This window comes from Pristiophorus japonicus, chromosome 2 (genome assembly GCF_044704955.1).
Source record: "Pristiophorus japonicus isolate sPriJap1 chromosome 2, sPriJap1.hap1, whole genome shotgun sequence".
Lineage (NCBI taxonomy): Eukaryota > Metazoa > Chordata > Chondrichthyes > Pristiophoridae > Pristiophorus > Pristiophorus japonicus.
The window spans coordinates 263,664,077-263,690,100 of record NC_091978.1 but is presented as its reverse complement, the minus strand read 5'-3'; the positions used below and the strand labels follow the sequence as shown (position 1 = coordinate 263,690,100).

Below are 26,024 nucleotides of genomic sequence, written 5' to 3'. Positions count from 1 at the left end.
ACTCTGAGCTGGAATCATGTGTGCATCAGTGCAACATTTGCATGCAGCTCAGCAAAGCACCAGCAGAATCGCCGCTGAGTCTGTGATTGTGGCCGTCCAAAGCATGGTTCAGGATCCACATAGACTTTGCAGGTCCCTTCCTGGGGAAGACGTTTTTAGTTGTGGTGGATGCATATTCGAAGTGGATAGAGTGTATAATCATATCATCCAGCACATCCACAGCTACCATTGAGAATCTCAGTGTCATGTTCGTGACACATGGTCTGCCTGACATCATTGTTAGCGACAACAGATCGCGCTTCACCAGTCAGGAGTTTCAAGAGTTCATGAAACTCAATGGTATCAAACATGTAAGGTCAGCACTGTTCAAACCTGCATCCAATGGGTAAGCAGAACCTGCTGTCCAAATCATAAAGCTGAGTATGAAGCGAGTAACCCAAGGATCACTACAGACCCGCCTGTCATACATACTGCTGAGTTGCAGGACAAGACCACACACGCTGACCGGGGTCTCGCCTGCTGAACTAATGATGGAGAGGTCTCAAGACCAAGCTATCTCTTGTACACCCTGACTTGAATAATCATGTTGAATATAGAAGAAAAAGTCAGCAAGGGTATCATGATCGCACAGCTGTGTCACGCACTATATCTGTAAATGATCCTGTATATGTTCTGAATTATGGTCAGGGTCCCAAGTGGATCGCTGGTACTCTCATGGCCAAGGAGGGCAACAGAGTATTTATCGTCAAGCTCAAAAATGGGAAACATATGGATCAGACAAAGTTGCGACACACAGACGAACCGGAACAGTCGGAGGAAGAGACAATCAACGACCAACCAACCAAACCCCAGTCATCAGAGGACTCAGTAGTCATCAGTGAATCAGGACTTTCAATCACTGACATGTTCAATGAAAATGGACTTTCAATCCCTGACATGGCCATTGCCACTCTCACCAGGTCAGCCACCCAGCCACCAGTCACATCAGACTCTGAACACTCACCCAAAACTGGAGTTGAACTGAGACGGTCAACCCGGGAGCGTAAAACACCGGACCGTCTCAATTTGTAAAAGACTGTTAATATCTCAGAGGGGTTTATTGTCATGCAAGTACTTTTGGGATCACTAGCTACAAGATGGCGTCACTGTTGGAGGCCATTGGGCTGCACGCACTGGTGTGCAGCCCAAGTATAAAAGGCCAGCCATTTTGTATAGGAGTCACTTTAGGCCTTAATAAAGCAGAGCCAAGGTCATACCTCTTGGAGTTATACAGTTATTGCATACACAACGTCGAGAGTTCTGGGGAAGAGGTAGGAAAGTGGAGTTGACGCCAAGATAAGATCAGCCATGATATTGAATGGTGGAGCAGGCTCCTCCTTGTTCTTATAATGGGGTGCCTCTGCCTGCTTCCAACAAGGCTCATGGCGAAGACAGGGGCTCCCATGGCCTCATTATCCAGATGGATCATGGGCAATGAGTACACCCAGCAAAATTATGCGTACCAGACAACTGACTCGACAATGTGGGACTAACCCTAATCCTGGACCGACCTTCTTGTCACCCGCCCTCCACCTTATCAAATAAAGCTAAATGCCAAATAAAGCCAAGAAAGGAAAAAACACACCTTAATTCCAGAAATGCTATTGCAGCCCAAGAGGTTGCATTGTTTTTCAATTAACTACATATCTAAAATAATTAATGGCGATCATTAGTAACATACACAATTTTTCTATTACAAATGGTCCTACACCACATTGATGAAGTGACATCACAAATTGAATAGGTTGGGACTTTTTTCTTTAGAAAAAAGAGACAGAGGTGACCTGATGGAGGTCTTTAAAATTATTGAAGGGTTGGACAGGGTAGATGTGAAGTGAATGTTTCCACTTGTGGGAGAATACAAAAGTAGGGGCCATAAATAGAAGTTACTAATAAATCCAAAAGGGAAATAAGGAGACATTTTTGAGTGGTTAGAATGTGGAACTCGTTACCACGGGAAATGGTTGAGGCAAATAGCTTAGATGCTTTAAAAAGGAAGCTGGACAAGTACCTGAGAGAAAAAGGAATAGAAAGGTGTGCTGAAAGGCTGAGATGAAGTCGATAGAATGGGAGGAGATTCGTGTGGAATATAAACACCCAGCACAGACTAGTTGGACCAAATGGCTTGTTTCTGTGCTATATATTCTATGTAATTCTATGTAAAATGACTTGTATGTAAAAAAAAAAAATATTTCCACAATGAAGTACAAAACTAACTGCCAAAGAGCACCTCAATGGCATTAAAACTTTCAATGAGCCTTTTGGATCCATAAACATTAATACTGACCCTGGCAAATCCAAGTCTGAAGAGCATCTCCACAGCTTGTCTTCCTTTACTGTTCAGTGAAGCATGATGAAATCCAATGCCCCTCTCCAAATAAAAACGTAACTGATTGACAGTTTTCGCTAGTTGCAATCGCTGAAAGATTGTATCCAGAATCTAGTGAAATTAAAAAAAATTGGTTGAGCATCATTTAGGAATACAAATTCTATACCACACAACAAATGTTTAAGTTAACTTAATACAAAATGATTAAAGCTTGGTGTTGCCAAGTTATGCCAATTTTTTTTTTTTTATAAAGCAAAAAAAGCATTTTTTCCCCTCAATAGAAAGTTTTTGTAACTTTCACCTACTTAGACATTCTATTATTCTCTGATAAACATCCAGTTTTCTATTAATTTGAAGTAGAAATGCTGTTTTTAAATTTACCCAAATACCTATAGTTTCTCTTTGGGCCATAAAATAATTTTAAGGGGATTGACTAAAATACATTTGCTTTCCATATAGTTACACTAATGCAAACAGAATACTGATGGCATTAACACAGTTTTGTCAATCACGTAACAACTTTTTTCTCCGATGTTCCTCAAACATTTTCCCTTTATAAAAGCATAACCACCAAAACATTGAACTAGTCATTTACCTTGCTGCTCTTTATGGAATTTTGCTGTATGCAAGTTGGCTGCCTTGCCTCATTTTGCTTTGAAACATCTGAGACATGTGAAAAAATGCTACAAAAGTCTTTCTTTGAAACCACCATCAGTGACAAGTGTGGAAGCAAATCAAGAGTGAACAAACTGCTAGCAATATTCAGTACAGAGAGCAGCCTGTGGGCAGTTAAAGCAAAATGAACATTTCTGTTGATAGCATAAGAGAAAACTTGCTTATGTACCTTACGGTCTGCAGCACTTTCCACTGCATAGGTACAGTCCGCAGGAATTTTTCTCAGTTCCTGAAGTTTCTGGTGCAGCATTTCTTGCTCAGTTTCTTTCATTACCATGTTGTCAGACACATGGGACTCCTTTGGATCACTGTAACCAGAAGGAACCATTTTATGGAACACAATATGGTGGTTAAAATTTAAGCCAATGACGGCGAAGTACTTCATAAAACTAAGGATATGGTGTGATCTTCAATAGAATAAATAGTGGCTAAAACCTTGGAATCATTTATCAAAGAAATAGATGCTGCAATAAGAAGAATGCAGCGTTTTCTGAGATGGATGAGTTAAGATGGGTCAAATAACATGCCTCATCTGTAATTATCTTGTGATCTCAGCTAGTGCATGGTGAAGCCACTTCAATTGGATTATTGCAAGTAGGTAGGAGGGCAAACCTAGTCAAGGTTCTGCTCACGATATCTATCCAGCTACCTTTGCTGGAAACTGTAATTGTGTAATGTGAAACTACACAAAAGTTAGAAGCTGACAAAAAGGCACTTGTGATGCATTTGTAGCCAGATAATCTGCACAACTTGCACGAGATACAGTCCCCACCTTGTAGCAGCCGTGTTGGTGTTTCCGTGTAAACAGTGGACAGTAAAAGCACGAAGTGTCAAATAAAAACAGTGTCAGTGGCTTGTTTGACTTCTTGTACCTAAATCTGGTCTAGGCTCCTTGCTTGCCCGAACCAAAAGTTTTAAAGGACACCGAGACGTGAGTCCAGGGATCAGCAGAGGCCTATAAAAGGCCGCGAGAGGCAGCGGGAGTTCGTGGGCGCTGAGGCGTGAGTCCGGGGATCAGCAGAGGCCTATAAAAGGCCGCGAGAGGCAGCGGGAGTTCGTGGTCGCTGAGGCGCGAGTCCGGGGTCGGAGGCCTATAAAAGGCCGCGAGAGGCAGCGGGAGTTCGTGGTCGCTGAGGCGCGAGTCCGGGATCGGAGGCCTATAAAAGGCCGCGAGAGGCAGCGGGAGTTCGTGGTCGCTGAGGCGCGAGTCCGGGGTCGGAGGCCTATAAAAGGCCGCGAGAAGCAGCGGGAGTTCGTGGTCGCTGAGGCGCGAGTCCGGGGTCGGAGGCCTATAAAAGGCCGCGAGAGGCAGCGGGAGTTCGTGGTCGCTGAGGCGTGAGTCCAGGGATCAGCAGAGGCCTATAAAAGGCCGCGAGAGGCAGCGGGAGTTCGTGGTCGCTGAGGCGTGAGTCCGGGGATCAGCAGAGGCCTATAAAAGGCGTACTTGTGCAGCTACAGGGAGAAGGTAAAAAAGAAGTAGAAAGAAACAGAAAGGTGATGTCACAGCCTAGGGGGTAAGTGATTGCCTGGTGATTGGCGAGTAGTTTTTCTTCTTTTTTATATTAGTCAGTAACTTTTAACATTGTGTTGCCTATTTAAGTGTATCTAAGGGTTAAGTCATGGCAGGAGAGCTCGGTCGGGTGTTATGCTCCTCCTGTACCATGTGGGAACTCAGGGACACTTCCGGTGTCCCTGACGACTACGTGTGCGGGAAGTGTATCCGCCTCGAGCTCCTGATGGTCCGCGTTGCGGAGTTGGAGCTGAGGGTGAATTCACTCTGGAGCATCCACGATGCTGAGAATGACGTGAGTAGCACGTGTAGCGAGTTGGTCTTACCGCAGGAGAAGGGTCCACAGCCAGATAGGGAATGGAAGACCAGCAGGAAGAGCATTGCAAGGTAGGTAGTGCAGGGGTCCCCTGTGGTCATCCCCCTGCAAAACAGATACACTGCTTTGAGTACTGTTGGGGGGGATGACTCATCAGGGGAAGACAGCAGCAGCCAAGTTCATGGCACCGTGGCTGGCTCTGCTGCACAGGAGGGCAGGAAAAAGAGTGGGAGAGCGATAGTGATAGGGGATTCAATGGTGAGGGGAATAGATAGGCGTTTCTGCGGCCGCAACCGAGACTCCAGGATGGTATGTTGCCTCCCTGGTGCAAGGGTCAAGGATGTCTCGAAGCAGGTGCAGGACATTCTGAAAAGGGAGGGAGAACAGCCAGTTGTCGTGGTGCACATTGGTACCAACGACATAGGTAAAAAAAAGGGATGAGGTCCTACGAAACGAATTTAAGGAGCTAAATTAAAAAGTAGGACCTCAAAAGTAGTAATCTCGGGATTGCTACCAGTGCCACGTGCTAGTCAGAGTAGGAATCGCAGGACAGCGCAGATGAATACGTGGCTTGAGCAGTGGTGCAGCAGGGAGGGATTCAAATTCCTGGGGCATTGGAACCGGTTCTGGGGGAGGTGGGACCAGTACAAACCGACGGTCTGCACCTGGGCAGGACCGGAACCAATGTCCTAGGGGGAGTGTTTGCTAGTACTGTTGGGGAGGAGTTAAACTAATATGGCAGGGGGATGGGAACCAATGCAGGGAGACAGAGGGAGACAAAAAGGAGGCAAAAGCAAAAGATAGAAAGATGAGATGAGGAAAAGTGGAGGGCAGAGAAACCCAAGGCAAAGAACAAAAAGGGCCACTGTACAGCAAAATTCTAAAAGGACAAAGGGTGTTAAAAAAACAAGCCTGAAGGCTTTGTGTCTTAATGCAAGGAATATCTGCAATAAGGCGGATGAATTAACTGTGCAAATAGATGTTAACAAATATGATGTGATTGGGATTACGGAGACGTGGCTCCAGGATGATCAGGGCTGGGAACTCAACATCCAGGGGTATTCAACATTCAGGAAGGATAGAATAAAAGGAAAATGGAGGTGGGGTAGCATTGCTGGTTAAAGAGGAGATTAATGCAATAGTTAGGAAAGACATTAGCTTGGATGTTGTGGAATCTATATGGGTAGAGCTGCAGAACACCAAAGGGCAAAAAACGTTAGTGGGAGTTGTGTACAGACCTCCAAACAGTAGTAGTGATGTTGGGGAGGGCATCAAACAGGAAATTAGGGGTGCATGCAATAAAGGTGCAGCAGTTATAATGGGTGACTTTAATATGCACATAGATTGGGCTAGCCAAACTGGAAGCAATACGGTGGAGGAGGATTTCCTGGAGTGCATAAGGGATGGTTTTCTCGACCAATATGTCGAGGAACCAAGTAGGGGGGAGGCCATCTTAGACTGGGTGTTGTGTAATGAGAGAGGATTAATTAGCAATCTCATTGTGTGAGGCCCCTTGGGGAAGAGTGACCATAATATGGTGGAATTCTGCATTAGGATGGAGAATGAAACAGTTAATTCAGAGACCATGGTCCAGAACTTAAAGAAGGGTAACTTTGAAGGTATGAGGCGTGAATTGGCTAGGATAGATTGGCGAATGATATTTAAGGGGTTGACAGTGGATGGGCAATGGCAGACATTTAGAGACCGCATGGATGAACTACAACAATTGTACATTCCTGTCTGGCGTAAAAATAAAAAAGGGAAGGTGGCTCAACCATGGCTATCAAGGGAAATCAGGGATAGTATTAAAGCCAAGGAAGTGGCATACAAATTGGCCAGAAATAGCAGCGAACCCGGGGACTGGGAGAAATTTAGAACTCAGCAGAGGAGGACAAAGGGTTTGATTAGGGCAGGGAAAATGCAGTACGAGAAGAAGCTTGCAGGGAACATTAAGGCGGATTGCAAAAGTTTCTATAGGTATGTAAAGAGAAAAAGGTTAGTAAAGACAAACGTAGGTCCCCTGCAGTCAGAATCAGGAGAAGTCATAACGGGGAACAAAGAAATGGAAGACCAATTGAACAAGTACTTTGGTTCGGTATTCACTAAGGAGGACACAAACAACCTTCCGGATATAAAAGGGGTCAGAGGGTCTAGTAAGAAGGAGAAACTGAGGGAAATCCTTATTAGTCAGGAAATTGTGTTGGGGAAATTGATGGGATTGAAGGCTGATAAATCCCCAGGGCCTGATGGACTGTATCCCAGAGTACTTAAGGAGGTGTTGGAAATAGCGGATGCATTGACAGTCATTTTCCAACATTCCATTGACTCTGGATCAGTTCCTATCGAGTGGAGGGTAGCCAATGTAACCCCACTTTAAAAAAAAAAAGAGGGAGAGAGAAAACAGGGAATTATAGACCGGTCAGCCTGACCTCAGTAGTGGGTAAAATGATGGAATCAATTATTAAGGATGTCATAGCAGCGCATTTGGAAAATGGTGACATGATAGGTCCAAGTCAGCATGGATTTGTGAAAGGGAAATCATGCTTGACAAATCTTCTGGAATTTTGTGAGGATGTTTCCAGTAAAGTGGACAAAGGAGAACCAGTTGATGTGGTCTATTTGGACTTTCAGAAGGCTTTCGACAAGGTCCCACACAAGAGATTAATGTGCAAAGTTAAAGCACATGGGATTGGGGGTAGTGTGCTGACGTGGATTGAGAACTGGTTGTCAGACAGGAAGCAAAGAGTAGGAGTAAATGGGTACTTTTCAGAATGGCAGGCAGTGACTAGTGGGGTACCGCAAGGTTCTGTGCTGGGGCCCCAGCTGTTTACATTGTATGTTAATGATTTAGACGAGGGGATTAAATGTAGTATCTCCAAATTTGCGGATGACACTAAGTTGGGTGGCAGTGTGAGCTGCGAGGAGGATGCTATGAGGCTGCAGAGTGACTTGGATAGGTTAGGTGAGTGGGAAAATGCATGGCAGATGAAGTATAATGTGGATAAATGTGAGGTTATCCACTTTGGTGGTAAAAACAGAGACACAGACTATTATCTGAATGGTGACAGATTAGGAAAAGGGGAGGTGCAACGAGATCTGGGTGTCATGGTACATCAGTCATTGAAGGTTGGCATGCAGGTACAGCAGACGGTTAAGAAAGCAAATGGCATGTTGGCCTTCATAGTGAGGGGATTTGAGTACAGGGGCAGGGAGGTGTTACTACAGTTGTACAGGGCCTTGGTGAGGCCACACCTGGAGTATTGTGTACAGTTTTGGTCTCCTAACTTGAGGAAGGACATTCTTGCTATTGAGGGAGTGCAGCGAAGATTTACCAGACTGATTCCCGGGATGGTGGGACTGACCCATCAAGAAAGACTGGATCAACTGGGCTTGTATTCACTGGAGTTCAGAAGAATGAGAGGGGACCTCATAGAAACGTTTAAAATTCTGACGGGTTTAGACAGGTTAGATGCAGGAAGAATGTTCGCAATGTTGGGGAAGTCCAGAATCAGGGGTCACATTCTAAGGATAAGGGGTAAGCCATTTAGGACCGAGATGAGGAGAAACTTCTTCACCCAGAGAGTGGTGAACCTGTGGAATTCTCTACCACAGAAAGTAGTTAAGGCCAATTCACTAAATATATTCAAAAGGGAGTTAGATGAAGTCCTTACTACTCGGGGGATCAAGGGGTATGGCGAGAAAGCAGGAAGGGGGTACTGAAGTTTCATGTTCAGCCATGAACTTATTGAATGGCGGTGCAGGCTAGAAGGGCTGAATGGCCTACTCCTGCACCTATTTTCTATGTTTCTATGACACAGGCCTTTAGCTGCTGGTTGTTAGATTCAAAAAGGCTTTCTGCAGGAGTGCCACCCAACATCAAATATAATTCCGAAAGGAGATCTCTGTTGACTGTGCTGACCATCAAATAGACTGACTGGCACTGCTGTCCCTCTCAAAAGTCTCAGTCAGAATGGCAATGAAACACTGGTGGTGTTCCTGTAAGAGGGACACAGCACTTTGATTCAGGTGGATAGGCAACAGTATTTAAGTGCACGAGGTGCAGAAAGCTAATTGAATTGCCCAAAATAGTCGGCCTGCTTAATATGTTACAAATGGCACCTTTATAACTAACTTCAGTAGAAATGGCAAATAGTTAGCACCGTTACCCCGATATAGGTGGCTGCCAGCAATAAGCATGAATAATGCAAGTGGCGGGGACCATACTAAAAGTCCATGGAATGGTATCCAAGAATTATGACTTTTTGGAGAGCAGGGGCATAAAGGGCTAGGGACAATGCTCAACTGTTTAAGAGCAGAAAACATTTTGCAGATTAAATTGGTAATTTTGTTTATTAAAAGAGATACTAGTCATCATGGGCCCGAATGTAGTGAAAGCCAAGGCACGCCCAAAGGACTGCCGAGAGACCTGGCGGTACTTTGCCAGGAAGATTTCTCTAAAAGATACGGCAGTACCACCAGGCAGCAAAATAACGACTTACACCGTGAATGTGGGCGGCAGCAGGTGGGAGCTCCCAATCTTGGCGGCAAATGCGATCCTCGCTAAAGTGCCGCCGAGGATGGAGTTGGGCCCGGGGAGGGTGGGGGAGCAGCACATAAAATTAAAATTTTTTGCAAAAAAAAACCTTGAGGGGACCCCACACACAAGTCGCTGAAAAAAAAAAAATTAAATTAAGTTCACTAACCTTTTTTTGCAAGTCTTCTTACTTACTGTTGGGGTTAAGACCTACATCCACGTAGCGGTCCTTCGCCCTGCTGCCGCCGACTCCCGCCCGCACCAAACTGGCAGCTCGGCAGGTGGGAGGTCACTTATGCAACTTCCGCGCTAGCGGGCAGTACCCAGCGGTACTCCCCTCTCCGCCACCGTCGGGAGGCCTCCATGAAAATGGCACCAAGGGGAGACCAGCCAAAAAGCACAGCAGCAGCAAAGCCACCAAGTTCGGGCCCTATATCTTTACACATCTTCCAATGTACTTTGGGTTCAATTCATTGCCCGACAAGTTGGATGGCACCACGCCCAATTTGAGTGCAAAAGGGCACCCAAGCATCCAATCTGGTAGATGGGGCAAGCCACATTGCTTGTTATACATGGTAAGTGCACGTCATATTGGTGAACGCAGAAAAAGCAGCGCCCAGGTTGGCAGCTGAACATATGCAAATAGGGGGCCTACCCAGAGTTTGAGGCCCAATTGGCTGAGTGCACCTGGCTCCAGTGCAGCGAGATATAAAATAAATATAAATAAAACCAATGTTACACCCGATCCAATTTGTTTTCTGCATTGGGCAGTTTAAGTTAAAATTATACCTCATTAATCTTGCACTAATCCAGCCGCTCTAATGTTGAGGTTGTTTGGTCTTTCCCATTCTGAATGTATTTAGAGACCTCCCCGAACGAGCAAGGGTAAATTTATCAGATTAAACTTGAAAATACTAACATGAAGTAAACGATGATACTTACGAAGGTTGCTTTTTTCCAGCACGCTTTGATAATTTTCGAAGCTTGTTTTCAAATTCAATTCTTTTTTTTGCATCATCTGATCCTCTTTTCATCTGCTCCTTGTTGGTGACGTGATTGAATGTTTCTTTGGCTAAACGTTCCACTACAGAAACACTAAATCTACAATGACAAGGAAACAGGACTATATAAAAAATACAAATATGTAGGTATTTCATTTTTGTGGCCTAAAATGAGAAATAAGCAGCAAATTCTCTCACAATGCTTGTATGCACCAATGTGAGCTGGAAACATAGAAAATAGGTGCAGGAGTAGGCCATTCAGCCCTTCGAGCCTGCACACCATTCAATAAGATCATGGCTGATCATTCACCTCAGTACCCCTTTCCTGCTTTCTCTCCATACCTCTTAATCCCTTTAGCCATAAGGGCCACATCGAACTCCCTCTTGAATATATCCAACGAACTGGCATCAACAACTCTGTGGTAGGGAATTCCACAGGTTAACAACTCAGTGAAGAAGTTTCTCCTCATCTCAGTCCTAAATGGCTTACCCCGTATCCCTAGACTATGTCCCCTGGTTTTGGACTTCCCCAACATCGGGAACATTCTTCCTGCATCTAACCTGTCCAGTCCCGTCAGAATTTTATGTTTCTGTGAGATCCCCTCTCATCCTTCTAAACTCCAGTGAATAAAGGTCCAGTCGATCCAGTCTCTCCTCATGTGTCAATCCAGCCATCCCAGGAATCAGCCTGGTGAATCATCGCTGCACTCCCTCAATCGCAAGAACATCCTTCCTCAGATTAGACGACCAAAAATGAACACAATATTCCAGGTGAGGCCTCACCAAAGCCCTGTACAACTGCAGTAAGACCTCCCTGCTCGTATACTCAAGACCCCTAGCTATGAAGGCAAACATACCATTTGCCTTCTTCACCGCCTGCTGTACCTGCATGCCAACTTTCAATGACTGATGTACCATGACACCCAGGTCTCGTTGCACCTCCCCTTTTCCTAATCTGCCGCCATTCAGATAATATTCTACCTTCGTGTTTTTGCCCCCAAAGTAGATAACCTCACATTTATCCACGTTATACTGCATCTGCCATTCATTTCGTGGCTCAACCGTCAGTACATTACCCCCAATACCATGTGCTTTAATTTTGCACACCAATCTCTTGTGTGGGATCTTGTCAAAAGCCTATTCAAAGTCCAAATACACCACATCCACTGGTTCTCGCTTGTCCACTCTACTAGTTACATCCTCAAAACATTCCAGAAGATTTGTCAAGTATGATTTCCCTTTCATAAATCCATGTTGACTTGGACCGATCCGGTCACTGCTTTTCCTAATGCGTTGCTATTTCATCTTTTATAATTGATTCCAACATTTTCCCCACTACTGATGTCAGGCTAACCGGTCTATAATTACCAGTTTTCTCTCTCTCTCCTTCTTTTAAAAAGTGGTGTTACATTAGCTACCCTCCAGTCCATTGGAACTGATCCAGAGTCGATAGACTGTTGGAAAATGATCACCAATGCATCCATTGTTTCCAGGGCCACTTTCTTAAGTACTCTGGGATGCAGACTATCAGGCCCCGGGGATTTATCGGCCTTCAATCCCATCAATTTCCCACCTAATAAGGATATCCTTCAGTTCCTCCTTCTCACTAGACCCTCGTTCCCCTCGTACTTCCGGAAGGTTATTTGTGTCTTCCTTCGTGAAGACAGAACCAAAGTATTTGTTCAACTGGTCTGCCATTTCTTTGTCCCCCATTTTAAATTCACCTGAATCTGACTGCAAGGGACCTAAGTTTGTCTTCACTAATCTTTTTCTCTTCACATATCTATAGAAGCTTTTGCAGTCAGTTTTTATGTTCCCGGCAAGTTTCCTCTCACACTCTATTTTCCCCCTCCGCTGAATTCTAAATTTCTCCCAGTCCTCAGGTTTGCTGCTTTTTCTGGCCAATTTATATGCCTCTTCCTTGGATTTAACACGATCCTTAATTTCCCTTGTTAGCCACGGTTGAACCACCTTCCCAGTTTTATTTTTACTCCAGACAGGGATGTACAATTGTTGAAGTTCAACCATGTGATCTTTAAATGTTTGCCATTGCCTATCCACTGTCAACCCTCTAAGTATCATTGGCCAGTCTATTCTAGCCAATTCACATCTCATACCATCAAAGTTATCTTTCCTTAAGTTCAGGACCCTAGTCTCTGAATTAACTGTGTCACTCTCCATCTTAATAAGCAATTCGACCAAGTTATGGTCACTCTTCCCCAAGGGGCCTCGCACAACAAGATTGCTAATTAGTCCTTTCTCATTACACATCACCCAGTCTAGGATGGCCAGCCCTCTAGTTGGTTCTTCGACATATTGGTCCAGAAAACCATCTCTAATACACTCCAGGAAATCCTCCTCCATCGTATTGCTACCAGTTTGGTTAGCCCAATCTATATGTAGATTAAAGTCACCCATGATAACTGGCTGTACCTTTATTGCACGCACCCCTAATTTCTTGTTTGATGCTGTCCCCAACCTCACTACTACTGTTTGGTGGTCTGTACACAACCAGGGTCCACAAATTAAATCTCTTCACTTCAGCTAGCACATTCCTAGCAGCTGACACTCCATTCCTTCTGTGCTGTAATATTTAAATAACAATGCTCCACAGAGTTGAGCCCTAGTTTTCGGATTCCCCCTGCCCTAGAAATAATTACGGCCTCACTCTGCTCTAAATAGGGCATGTTTTGCCATTCCCAGATTGGTAAATGAAACTAGCTCCCCCCCTAAACAGTCCCCTCAATCCCATCTTTTAGTGCTTGCCAACCGTAGGGGTTAAAATCACCCAGCTGCTTCCCATTTCCTAAAACCCTCCAATGCATCAGTGAGTTTATTGACTTCCCTCTTTAATTCCCTGGTGAAATCCCAGCGACCCCTCTGCTGTGCATCACTCTGCAAAATATCCATTCATTTACAAAGTTCCCTCCCCACAGCCTCATCATGGATGACATTACTGATATCCTGGCCTCGCAAATGATTGGCTCATTGACAGTGACTCATCTCACCTGTGCTGCTTCTTCAAACACACATTCCATTACATGTAATCATGTATCATTGACCTGAAACATTAACTCCATTTCTCTCCACAGATGCTGCCTGACCCACAGATTTCTAGCATTTTCTGTTATTTCAGATTCCAGCATCGGCATTATTTTGCTTTTGTATACACATTCCATTACGTCTCACATCTGAACTACTGTGCAGGTCCCTAATTGGAAAATCTTTGCTAGCCTTACAACCCAGAGCACAATCACCTTTCTTCTGACTTAAGATTACTGCTGGATTTTTACCTCTTCTGCTCAGTGAAGATCCAATATTTTAGTCATTAATGCCTTCACTGTCTGGAATCTTTCTTCTGAAACCATATTACTTTGTTGCTGTTCTCTCTGCCATCCCTTCAGCCATCCTTCCCCTATCTAAATTCCTTTACTTGCTACTTATGTCCACTTTTCATCCTTTTAAAGCAGTCAGAAATTCTTTCAAGTGAGAAGCACTATATAAATGCAAGTTTTTTGAATGATTGTCAATTAGTGGCCATTTTATGCATGCAGTGAACCAGCTGGCAGGATGAACTGGGTCAAGAATTCATTAATTGAGGGCCTGATGATCAGTCTATAGACTTATCTGGACTTAATTTGGAAGAGTCATCCATTCCTGTTAGTTTTACTTTATGTTGGTTGAAGCAATGATGTGTAAAATTCACACAGGTATGACTAGATTGTACAGTATCCCAAGCATGGATGTAACTATATTGTACATAGTGTTAATGTATGTGTGCAAGTGGATTGTATGTAATGTATAATATCCATATATAAATGAGTGAATTACACACAACGGTTAGTGTGTTTATGCTCAGGTATAACTATTGTACACCACAATGTCCAAGAATGGGTGTATAGATCATACAAATGGATAGTGTCCATGTGCAGATATGATTGGATTATACACAATGGATAATGTCCATGTATGATTGTGAGTGAACTGTATACAATGGAAAGGCTCGACTGTAATCAATGGCATGACAATAACTTAGACATGAAAAAAAACTAGAAAACATGCCGTGTTTCATTTTTATTTGGGTGAACTATAAGAGGTATTTTCATACATTTCCAGTCACAATCAACTCTTAAATTTTTTTATTTTTTTTTTAATTCTTACATCAACTTGATGTAAAAAATATTGAGAACTGCCTGGAGTTTCTGCATGATTCCCACCCAGATATCCACTGAATCTGGGTGAAATTAAATGAAATATTGCTGAAGATCGCAAAATTTTAAGTGCGAGTTGCGTCCATATACCAGTTTAACTAGAATGTATGCTGGCTCCATTCGCCCAAAGCAATCTTTGCCCACAAAACTGGTCACACCCCCAGGTCAGAATGAAGAGTTATCACCGTTTGCGCTCGTTTGGGTGTGTTCATTACATTGCACCCTGATTCTCAGACGCCGCCAAGCAATTGTGGTCCTATGAACCCAACGTTAATGACCTGACGTGTAGTGAATTGAAACCAAACCGAGGTATGTTTCTCCTGCTGCAATTAATTTAAATTTAGTCAATTGATCTGCCAGAGAAGACATGTAACCAGCAGTCAATTGAAGCCACACTAGTGTCTCCTACTCTACTGCAGTATTTAGTTAATTTTACATTGAAACTTATTCTAATGAGTTTACCTGGAAACCTGTGTGCAACTTTACAATGGCAAAACAAGACACAGAAACATAGAAAATAGGTGCAGGAGTAGGCCATTCGGCCCTTCGAGCCTGCACTGCCATTCAATGAGTTCATGGCTGAACATGCACCATTCCTGCTTTCTCGCCATACCCCTTGATCCCTCTAGTAGTAAGGACCTCATCTAACTCCTTTTTGAATATATTTAGTGACTTGGCCTCAACAACTTTCTGTGGTAGAGAATTCCACAGGTTCACCAATCTGGATGTGAAGTTTCTCCTCATCTGGCTTACCCCTTATCCTTAGACTGTGACCCCTGGTTCTGGACTTCCCCAACATTGGGAAAATTCATCCTGCATCTAACCTGTCTAAACCCGTCAGAATTTTAAACATTTCTATGAGATCCCCTCTCATTCTTCTGAACTCCAGTGAATACAAGCCCAGTTGATCCAGTCTTTCTTGATAGGTCAGTCCTGCCATTCCGGGAATCAGTCTGGTGAACCTTCGCTGCACTCCCTCAATAGCAAGAATGTCCTTCCTCAAGTTAGGAGACCAAAACTGTACACAATACTCCAGGTGTGGCCTCACCAAGGCCCTGTACAACTGTAGTAACACCTCCCTGCCCCTGTACTCAAATCCCCTCGCTATGAAGGCCAACATGCCATTTGCTTTCTTAACCGTCTGCTGTACCTGCATGCCAACCTTCAATGACTGATGTACCATGACACCCAGGTCTCGTTGCACCTCCCCTTTTCCTGATCTGTCACCATTCAGATAATAGTCTGTCTCTCTGTTTTTACCACCAAAGTGGATTACCTCACATTTATCCACATTATACTTCATCTGCCATGCATTTGCACACTCACCTAACCTATCCAAGTCACTCTGCAGCCTCATAGCATCCTCCTTGCAGCTCACACTGCCGCCCAACTTAGTGTCATCCGCAAATTTGGAGATACTACATTTAATCCCCTCGTCTAAATCATTAATGTACAATGTAAACAGCTGGGGCCCCAGCACAGAACCTTGCGGTACCCCACTAGTCACTGCCTGCCATTCTGAAAAGTACCCATTTACTCCTACTCTTTGCTTTCTGTCTGCCAACCAGTTCTCAATCCACGTCAGCACACTACCCCCAATCCCATGTGCTTTAACTTTGCACATTAATCTCTTGTGTGAGACCTTGTCGAAAGCCTTCTGAAAGTCCAAATAGACCACATCAACTGGTTCTCCCTTGTCCACTCTACTGGAAACATCCTCAAAAAATTCCAGAAGATTTGTCAAGCATGATTTCCCTTTCACAAATCCATGCTGACTTGGACCTATCATGTCACCTCTTTCCAAATGCGCTGCTATGACATCCTTAATAATTGATTCCATCATTTTACCCACTACCGATGTCAGGCTGACCGGTCTATAATTCCATTTTCTCTCTCCCTCCTTTTTTTAAAAAAGTGGAGTTACATTGGCTACCCTCCACTCCATAGGAACTGATCCAGAGTCCATGGAATGTTGGAAAATGACTGTCAATGCATCCGCTATTTCCAAGGCCACCTCCTTAAGTACTCTGGGATGCAGACCATCAGGCCCTGGGGATTTATCAGCCTTCAATTCCATCAATTTCCCCAACACAATTTCCCGACTAATAAGGATTTCCCTCAGTTCCTCCTTCTTACTAGACCCTCTGACCCCTTTTATATCCGGAAGGTTGTTTGTGTCCTCGTTAGTGAATACCGAACCAAAGTACTTGTTCGATTGGTCTGCCATTTCTTTGTTCCCCGTTATGACTTCCCCTGATTCTGACTGCAGAGGACCTACGTTTGTCTTCACTAACCTTTTTCTCTTTACATATCTATAGAAGCTTTTGCAATCCGTCTTAAATGTTCCCTGCAAGCTTCCTCTCGTACTCCATTTTCCCTGCCCTAATCAAATTCTTCGTCCTCCTCTGCTGAGTTCTAAATTTCTCCCAGTCCCCAGGTTCACTGCTATTTTGGGCCAATTTGTATGCCACTTCCTTGGCTTTAATACTATCCCTGATTTCCCTTGATCGCCACGGTTGAGCCACCTTCCCTTTTTTATTTTTACGCCAGACAGGGATGTACAATTGTTGTAGTTCATCCATGCGGTCTCTAAATGTCTGCCATTGCCCATCCACTGTCAACCCCTTAAGTATCATTCGCCAATCTATCCTAGCCAATTCACGCCTCATACCTTCAAAGTTACCCTTCTTTAAGTTCTGGGCCATGATCTCTGAATTAACTGTTTCATTGTCCATGCTAATGTAGAATTCCACCATATTATGGTCACTCTTCCCCAAGGGGCTTCGCACAACGCGATTGCTAATTAATCATCTCATTACACAACACCCAGTCTAAGATGGCCTCCCCCCTAGTTGGTTCCTCGACACATTGGTCGAGAAAACCATCCTTTATGCACTCCAGGAAATCCTCCTCCACCGTATTGTTTCCAGTTTGGCTCGCCCAATCTATGTGCATATTAAAGTCACCCATTATAACTGCTGCACCTTTATTGCATGCACCCCTAATTTCCTGTTTGATGCCCTCCCCAACATCACTACTACTGTTTGGATGTCTGTACACTAACGTTTTTTGCAGCTCTACCCATATAGATTCTACATCATCCAATATAATGTCTTTCCTAACTATTGCATTAATCTCCTCTTTAACCAGCAATGCTACCCCAATTCCTTTTCCTTTTATTCTATCCTTCCTGAATGTTGAATACCCTTGGATGTTGAGTTCCCAGCCCTGATCATCCTGGAGCCACGTCTCCGTAATCCCAATCACATCATATCTGTTAACATCTATTTGCAGAGTTAATTCATCCACCTTATTATGGATACTCCTTGCATTAAGACACAAAGCCTTCAGGCTTGTTTTTTTAACACCCTTTGTCCTTTTAGAATTATGATTTAGTGTGGCCCTTTTTGTTTCTTGCTTTTGTTTACTCAGCCTTCCACTATTGCTTTTTGCCGATTGCGTCCCTAGCGGAAACACCACGCCTTCAAGTTTTACAACAGCATAGGGTCGATAAAAATACTTACTCAACAGCAAATATTAAACTAAAAGATAGAGGGCTAGAAATTGATCAAAGGCCGCCACTGCCAGTTTAATGCCCCAAAAACCGCTAAGATTCTGCGATTATCGTCGGCGGAAAATTGATTAAAAAAAAAAAATGGAAAAAAAACGCCGGGCGGGAAAAATGGGTGTTCCACGAGGAATCTTGGCGATAAACGCGATCCTGGTGAAATTAAGTCCGAGGCTAGAGTCTGGCCTAGGGAAGGGGGAAAACACGAAAAATATTTTTTCAAAAAATAAAAAAAAAATCGGAACATTCAAAGGAGCCTTTTTAACTGAATCACTGCAAAAGAATTCTTACTTTTTTTTGCAGGGTTTCATACCTACCATCCATAGAAAGGCTGCTCCGACGAGGTGTTTTTTTTTTTTTAGTAGTAGTCACTTGCTCACCGCTCCCACCAAACTCGGGCGGGAGCAGTTATCCCAGCGTTGCACACCAGCAGTCCGCTTCCCAGCGGTATTTCGAAACCGCCAGCGTAAGGCCCTGATGAAATTCCCAACGAATGAAACACTGCCCAAACCAAGGAAATACCGCTGAGAAACACGGCGGTAGGCTGATCAATTTCTAGCCCATATTTTTTTTTTTTTAAACTTACGAGAAGAACAACGCTGGCAGCTGGTTTTCTTTCTGTAGGGCTTCAACCAACATGGGAAACTGCTTCACCATGGTTGCCGTAGAATTCACAACGCTTCTTGGTTTCAGCTTGTCTAACACTTCTATAGCCTTAAGATAGTATTGACAGAAGTATTATTGAAAGAAAACGTATACAATATACATGCACAATGAAGAAATCATAAATAGTACTCAAATAATCAAGTTTACATGTTTTGTAAAAACACCCTTTAGTTAACTGTAGATCAATCTGGATTATTAAAACTACAGCTGTACAGCCCAGTCTCATAACATAGGGGAATAAACAGCAGCAATCAGAGGCATAGGCAGCTACGGGGTGGGGGGGCTTGTATGAAACATTTTTTTTTTTTAAATAAACTTACCTTATGTAGATGGAGAATGCCCCGAAGAATCTTGAGTGGGGCAGATGTTTGCTGAGGAATTTTGAATAGGGCTCCTTTAACCAGGAGTTAGGCCTCTAATTTACATATTTAAGGACTGATACTTGTTTTAGGCATCTGCCCAGAATACCTAAAAACAGCAACTCCGCCGAATTTAGCAGTGGGACTAATGCCTGCACATATTGGGTGCAAGCCTTCCCACAGCTGCCCGAAAAACAAGTGCAAAGCATGCCATTTCTGCCCTTTAAAGTTATCAGAAAAGTTCAAAATAACCAAAAGAACCACCATGATGAAAGACAAAATTACTTTTCACAATCCCCAAACACTTTCATGATTGTCACAGGTATTGGCGGCCAGGAGATACCAGAACAAAGTTAATTAAAGTCAACTGTACGTGTCGAGGTGATGCAATAGACCTTGGCGCCCCAGGGAGGAAGGGTACAATCAGCTTTTGTACACCTGATCAATATCCAATAACCCTTCTTGGGAAGTGCGCATCTGTGGATGCTGGATAAAGAGAAGATCCAGCCAGGTTGTGATGCCGCATGAAGTAGGATAGTTTATTGGCACGGTGTTGACTCACACTTGAAGAATGGCCACTTGGCTGAGAGAAGGTGCCTGCCAATCACAAGATCATTATCTCGGGAAAGAAGCCAAAGTCAAGTAAACTAATAATGCGGGAAGGCCACCATAATAAATACTATCAGCTATCATTCCAATATATAAAACTGAGCTTCCATAACTACTTTATATCCCACTAGAAAGGATTAAAACATGCTATAGCATAAATACCACCAAAAACATAATTTAATCAATATTACTATCATACATGCAATTTCTTATTTGTATTTTTCTATTCTTTACTAATTAAACAGAATTATGTTAATATGATTTAAGGAAATACCTGATCTCTCTGTCCTGAAGTGATCCATTTCACTAACTCTTCTTTTAGTTCAGCCTCATATTTCCTCACGTCATTCTTTTTAATAACAATTTTATCCTTGAAGCACTTGTATTCCTCAGGATCCAACTCCTTTTTAGAAAAGACAAAGAAATCAGAATCAGTGTGAAAGTTTAAATGTAATCATATCTATTATATGCAAATAATTTCAAAGAAAGTACCTGCGTCCGAGGCCACGATGACCATGTTTCAGCCATTAGATCATACAATCGGAGGCTCTCTGGTGGAGAGAGACTGAGGTCTGAAGGAAAACCATGCGTCTCAATCTAAAATCAAATACACAAAGTCGTTTAATATACTTACTGGTTAAGTAACAACTGAAATTTTGCATCATTGAACCTGAAAGACTAGGAGGTGGAAATTCATTACCTCCCATTTTGAGGCATTAATCCAGATGGGGACGTAAGTAGCGCCATGAAAAAGTTTGCGCCTCGCATCGTAAATTTGTTTGAATCGTGCCAAGAGCTAACAGGGGCACTAAATCAGCAGTTACGCACCTGACCTGGGGTGCGCCAACAAAAATCCACGTGTTAAATTCTGGAATCCATTGTACATGCTCCGAAGACCGATTTGAAATCCCACTGTTGGACACCCATTAAAGTTTTCCAATTCAGTTGTTAGCAAGCTGTAATGGTAGATCTATCTGCCACTGCAAAATCAGAGACTCACGCACCATGCTCCGTGTAAACGTTGCACTGACTGTGACCTCAGCAGGAAACGCTTTCTCATCCCTTTAAGTAGCCACCAATTAACGACTGTGGAAGGCTGGACTGACTGTTTTTCAGATGTGATTAGTGGCGGTCGCACTGAATTTAGCGACCAGGGCGCTAGCGCGGTTGTTGCACCCACTGACGTCACGATAGTCAGCAGTCAGGCGCTAGCGTTTCCCGCCCCAGTTAGCCCTCAACTGAATTTTCCGGCGGGGCGCTAAGAGCTGTACGCAAAGTTATTATACACGCTTTAACGCCCCTCCTCGCTGCTAACTGAGGCGCTAAACAATTTCTATGCCTAGGTCTGTTCTTCACCAAATTTGATTGCACAAAAGGCCCCTCTTCATAGCTGAGTTTGTTTAGTAGTCAGTCATTTTCCTCCCATTCACCTTGATAACTAACGAAATTATTCCATTAAGCCATAAAACCATACTACGTATTCAACCTCTACTTCTGTTGGAGCTGCTATCTTGTGCATTCTAAACAATTAAACCTACTGAAATGTAATGGTAATTGAAGTATTAGGTAGAAACCACATGAGCTTTTCATTAAGAGGCAAACTTCAGTACAGCATCTTGATTCACTTTACAGATACAAAAAGCATATACATTTAATGTGAATTTTCCAATAGTTCATCATAGAAAAGAAACACCATAAGAGATTTATACATGAAAAAGAAAAAAAATACAATTCCTCAAAGCTGATCCCATTAAATAAGTGTTGTCAATAACCAAATGATCCAGTCAGATGATTTTACAGTTATACTATGTTAGGGATAGTAAAGGGTACAGATGATTTAAGAACATAAGATATAGACCCTCGAACCTAATCCGCCATTCAATAAGATCATAGCGGATCTGATCCTGGGCTCAACCTCACTTCCCGCCTGCTCCCCATAACCCTTCACTCCCTTATCATTCAAAAATCTGTCTATCTCCACCTTGAATATATTCAAAGACCCAGCCTCCACAGCTCTCTGGGGTAGAGAATTCCAAAGATTCACAACTCTCAGAAGAAATTCCTCCTCCTTTGCGTTTTAAATGGACAACCCCTTATTCTGAAACTACACCCCCTAGTTCTAGATTCCCCCATGAGGGAAAAACATCCTCTCTGCATCCTATCAAGCCCCGTCAGAATCTTATGTTTCAATAAGATCACCTCTCATTCTTCTAAACTCCAATGAGTATAGGCCCAATCTGCTCAACCTTTCTTCATATGACAACTACTTCATCTCAGAAATCAACCTTGTGAACCTTCTCTGAACTGCCTCCAATGTAAGTATATCCCTCCTTAAATAAGGAGACCACTGTATTCCAGGTGTGGTCTTACCAAGGCCCTGTACAGTTGGAGCAGCACCTCCCTACTTTTATACTCCATCCCCTTGTAATAAAGGCCAACATTCCATTCGCCTTCCTGATTACTTGCTGCACCTGCATGCTAACTTGTGTTTCATGTACAAGAACCCCCAGATCCCTCTGTACTGCAGCATTTTGTAATCTCTCTCCATTTAAATAATGTGCTTTTTTATCTTTCCTACCAAAATGGATAACCTCACATTTTCCCACATTATAGTCCATCTGCTAAATTTTTGCTCACTCACTTGAGCCTATCTATATCCCTTTGTAGATTCTTTGCGTCCCCCTCACAACTTGCTTTCCCACCTATCTTTTTAATCAGCAAATTTGGCTACATTCATCCAAGTCATTAACAGAAATTGTAAATAGTTGAGGCCCCAGCACTGATCCCCGTGCCAGTTTGTCAACCAGAAAATGATCCATTTATCCCAACTCTGTTTTCTGTTACATAGCCAATCCTCTATCCACGCTAATATATTACCCCCAACCCAGCAAGCTCTTATCTTGTGCACCTTATTGTATGGCACCTTATTGAATGCTTTCTGGAAATCTAAATACACAACATCGACTGGTTCCCCTTTATCCATTCTGCTTGTTACATCCTCAAAGAACTCTGGCAAATTTGTCAAACATGATTTTCCTTTCATAAAACCATGCTGACTCTGCTCGACTGCATTATGATTTTCTAAATGTCCAGCTACTACTTCCTTAATGATGCCAGCATTTTCCCAATGACAGATGTTAGGCTAACTAGTCTATAGTTTCCTGCTTTCTTAAATAGGGGTGTTACATTTGCGGTTTTCCAGTCCACTGAGACCTCTCCAGAATCCAGGGAATTTCTGTAGATTACAACCAATGCATCCACTATCTCTGCAGCCACTTCTTTTAAGACCCTAGGATGCAGGCTATCAGGTCCAGGGGACTTGTCCGCCTTTAGTCCCATTAGTTGGCCTAGTACCTTATCTCACGTGGTAATGATTGTTTTAAGTCCCCCCTGCCCAATAGTTCCTTGATTATCAATTATTGGGATGTTTTTAGTGTCTTCTACCATGAAGACTGATACAAAATATTTGTTCAAAGTCTCTGCCATTTCCCTGTTTCTCATTATTAATTCAACAGTCTCATCCTCTAAGGGACCAACATTTATTTTAGATACTTGCTTCCTTTTTATATAACTGTAGAAGCTCTTACTGTCTGGTTTGATATTTCTTGCTAGTTTACTCTCAAACTATTTTCTCTATCATTTTTTAAGTCGTCCTTTGCTGGTTTCTAAAAATGTCAATCATCTGGCCTGCCACTGTTCTTGGCAACATTGTATCTTTGTTTTCAATTTTATACCATCAGTTACTTCCTTGGTTAGCCAGGAATGGTTCATCCTTCCCATCGAATCTTGATTCACTTTAAATGGTTTGAAAATGGTTTATGATGCCCTCAATCTCCAAAATTATCAAAGGGGTGAAATTTGATTTTGGCGGTAGCGCAAAACAGCCAGTAGCGAATGAGCAGCCCATTATATACCCACACAATTTTTCTTTTCGTTGAAGTAGAATTTCACACCCCAATCTCTCGCTTACAGTACAGGAGATGCTGCAGTGAAAAAGTGCAGATAACTTTGACGCAAGGGCTTTATTCCATTGTATTTAACCGTAAAACTGTGCCACTAGAACTGTGGCTGGGTTATTTTCCAGCTGGTTAATTAACCACCCTGTAAATCCCATCCTAAAACCCAGAGAGGGAATGATTAAAATATTAGGGGCTAGCGCCACCCAGCCACTCCAAGAGGAGAAACTACTATGGGGATGTAGGAGTCAATCAAAAGATGCATTTGCCACATTTTCCTCAGAATTTGTCGACTGATCTCTGAAGGGTTGGAAAGCTAGTTGGACCAAGTTCCGCCCCAACTTTCAACTTCTCCTACAAGGTTACAATACAATTCTACCTCAAAGGAAAGGGATTTCTACCCCTCATTGTCTCGGCAAACACAAAACATGAGCCTGAGTGAACCACTGCAGCACTGCCAGCTACTGAGAAACCACAGCCTAGCAGGATTCAGCACCTTAAGGAGGAAGAAATAGCATTAGGGGAGTGGGGGAAAGAAACAACAAGTACAGGGCAATGCAATGGTGTGGCACATTGGAGAAATGGAATGCAATGATGCAGATTCATGTCTACGATCCTCTACATGTTTCCATTCTAACCATGCTGTTGTAGGAAGCTATCAACCACTGGCTAGGTTTTACCGTACAGCAAGAGGGGGTTGAAATCAGAGGGTTTGACAGCTTCAAGCTGCTCCACCCTAGTGATTGTCACAGTGGCATTGGCAGAGGCTTGAAAAAGAATGGTGCCAATCCCAGGGATACCCAATGAAAAGTTTTTTCCCCCAATAGCACAAAAATAGATTTTAATAATCATTAACTGCACTGCAGCTGTAAAGGCAAGCACTTTCTATAGAAAGCTTTGCTCGCCTGAGTCAAGTCAGAAGGTTGTGGGCTCAAGCCCTAGGACTTGAATAAGCAAACAAGGCCAACACCTCAGTGTAGTACTGAGCGAGTGCTGCACCCATCTTTTGGATGAGACGTTGAACCGAGGCAGTCATAGACAGATGCAAAAAAAATTCTATAGCAATTTTCAGGGGGGGCGGGATTCTCTGAGCTCAGTAACTATTACACTGATGTTCGAGTCAGGCTCCGTCTGTCCTCTCAGATCGACATAAAAGACCCCACATAGCAGTGTTTGGAAAAGTGCAGGGGAGTTCTCCCATTGTCATGACCCAACAATTTTCCCTCAAACAGTGACACTAAAGCAAATTAACTGGTCACTTCTTTCACTGTGAAACCTTGCTACATGCAAATTTGCTGCTTGGTTTACTTCAGAAACAACAACATTGTAGAAAGTAATTAATTGGCTGAGAAGCACTTTGGGACATCTAAAAATAGAATTAAGAACCTAAAAAGAGAGAGCAGTTGAGTCAGGTGATATCCACCAGAGGGTTTTGAAGGAGATGGGACACATTGCTGCATGAGCCACTTGTCCATATAGTTAATAGCTCATTGCACTCTGGGACGGTGCCTGTAGACCGGAATGAGGCTAATGTAGTCCCCATCTTTGAAAAAGCAGACACGACGTATCCAGGTAACTATAGGCCCATTAGTTTGACATCAGTAATAGGAAAGATGCTTGAGGGAATTCATTTGGTTTGCAATGTAGGATTACTTTGTTGGAGAGGGATATATTAGGGATACCCGACATGGCTTAAAAAAAAGTCACATGCTGCAAATGTGAATCTATTTTTTGAAGATGATGGATGAGGAAGCCCAGTAGACATTGTCTTAAGACTTCTAAAAAGCTTTTGACAAGATACCGCACAAGAGGCTTCTCTACAAGATCGAAGCCTCTGGTATTTGTGGTAATATACTGAGCTGGATTGAGAACTGACTGGAAGGTCCTCGGCAGAAAGTAGTTGTAGAAGAATTTGGATCTGTTTGGCGACCGGTCATCAGTGGAATTCCCACTGATCGCGTGAACTACTTACATGGTTTACGGTTAAAGCTGCACAGGGGTGATAGGGAACAAAGTCAATCCCCGATCCTTTTGAACTGCACACGTACTTTTCCAGGTCATTGTATCGTTCCCCGTAGATCACTAAGAAAATAAGTTAGTGTTAAAGTGAGCTCAGTAACTATTATGCTGACCCTCAAACAGAAACCCAATCATTCCAGTGATTTAATTCATTCTGAAATCTGAACCCCACTTGCTACTATAAAACAATCCCAAACTACCAGTTCCAAATCAGGACAGTGTCAAGGAGACT

General features: G+C 43.2%; 1 protein-coding gene across 1 annotated transcript in view; it reads right to left on the bottom strand.

The window, feature by feature from the left end:
- The window catches only part of LOC139245818 (probable ATP-dependent RNA helicase DDX60), a 124,521-nt gene that overhangs the window by 30,953 nt on the left and 67,544 nt on the right, over positions 1-26,024 (bottom strand). The window contains exons 21-27 of the mRNA XM_070871323.1: positions 25,746-25,855; positions 20,310-20,414; positions 20,092-20,220; positions 18,770-18,897; positions 10,346-10,504; positions 3,213-3,351; positions 2,327-2,479 (exon numbers count right to left, since the gene is read on the bottom strand). Coding sequence (XP_070727424.1) covers positions 2,327-2,479; positions 3,213-3,351; positions 10,346-10,504; positions 18,770-18,897; positions 20,092-20,220; positions 20,310-20,414; positions 25,746-25,855 — 923 coding nt within the window. The remainder of the gene's footprint in view (positions 1-2,326; positions 2,480-3,212; positions 3,352-10,345; positions 10,505-18,769; positions 18,898-20,091; positions 20,221-20,309; positions 20,415-25,745; positions 25,856-26,024) is intronic.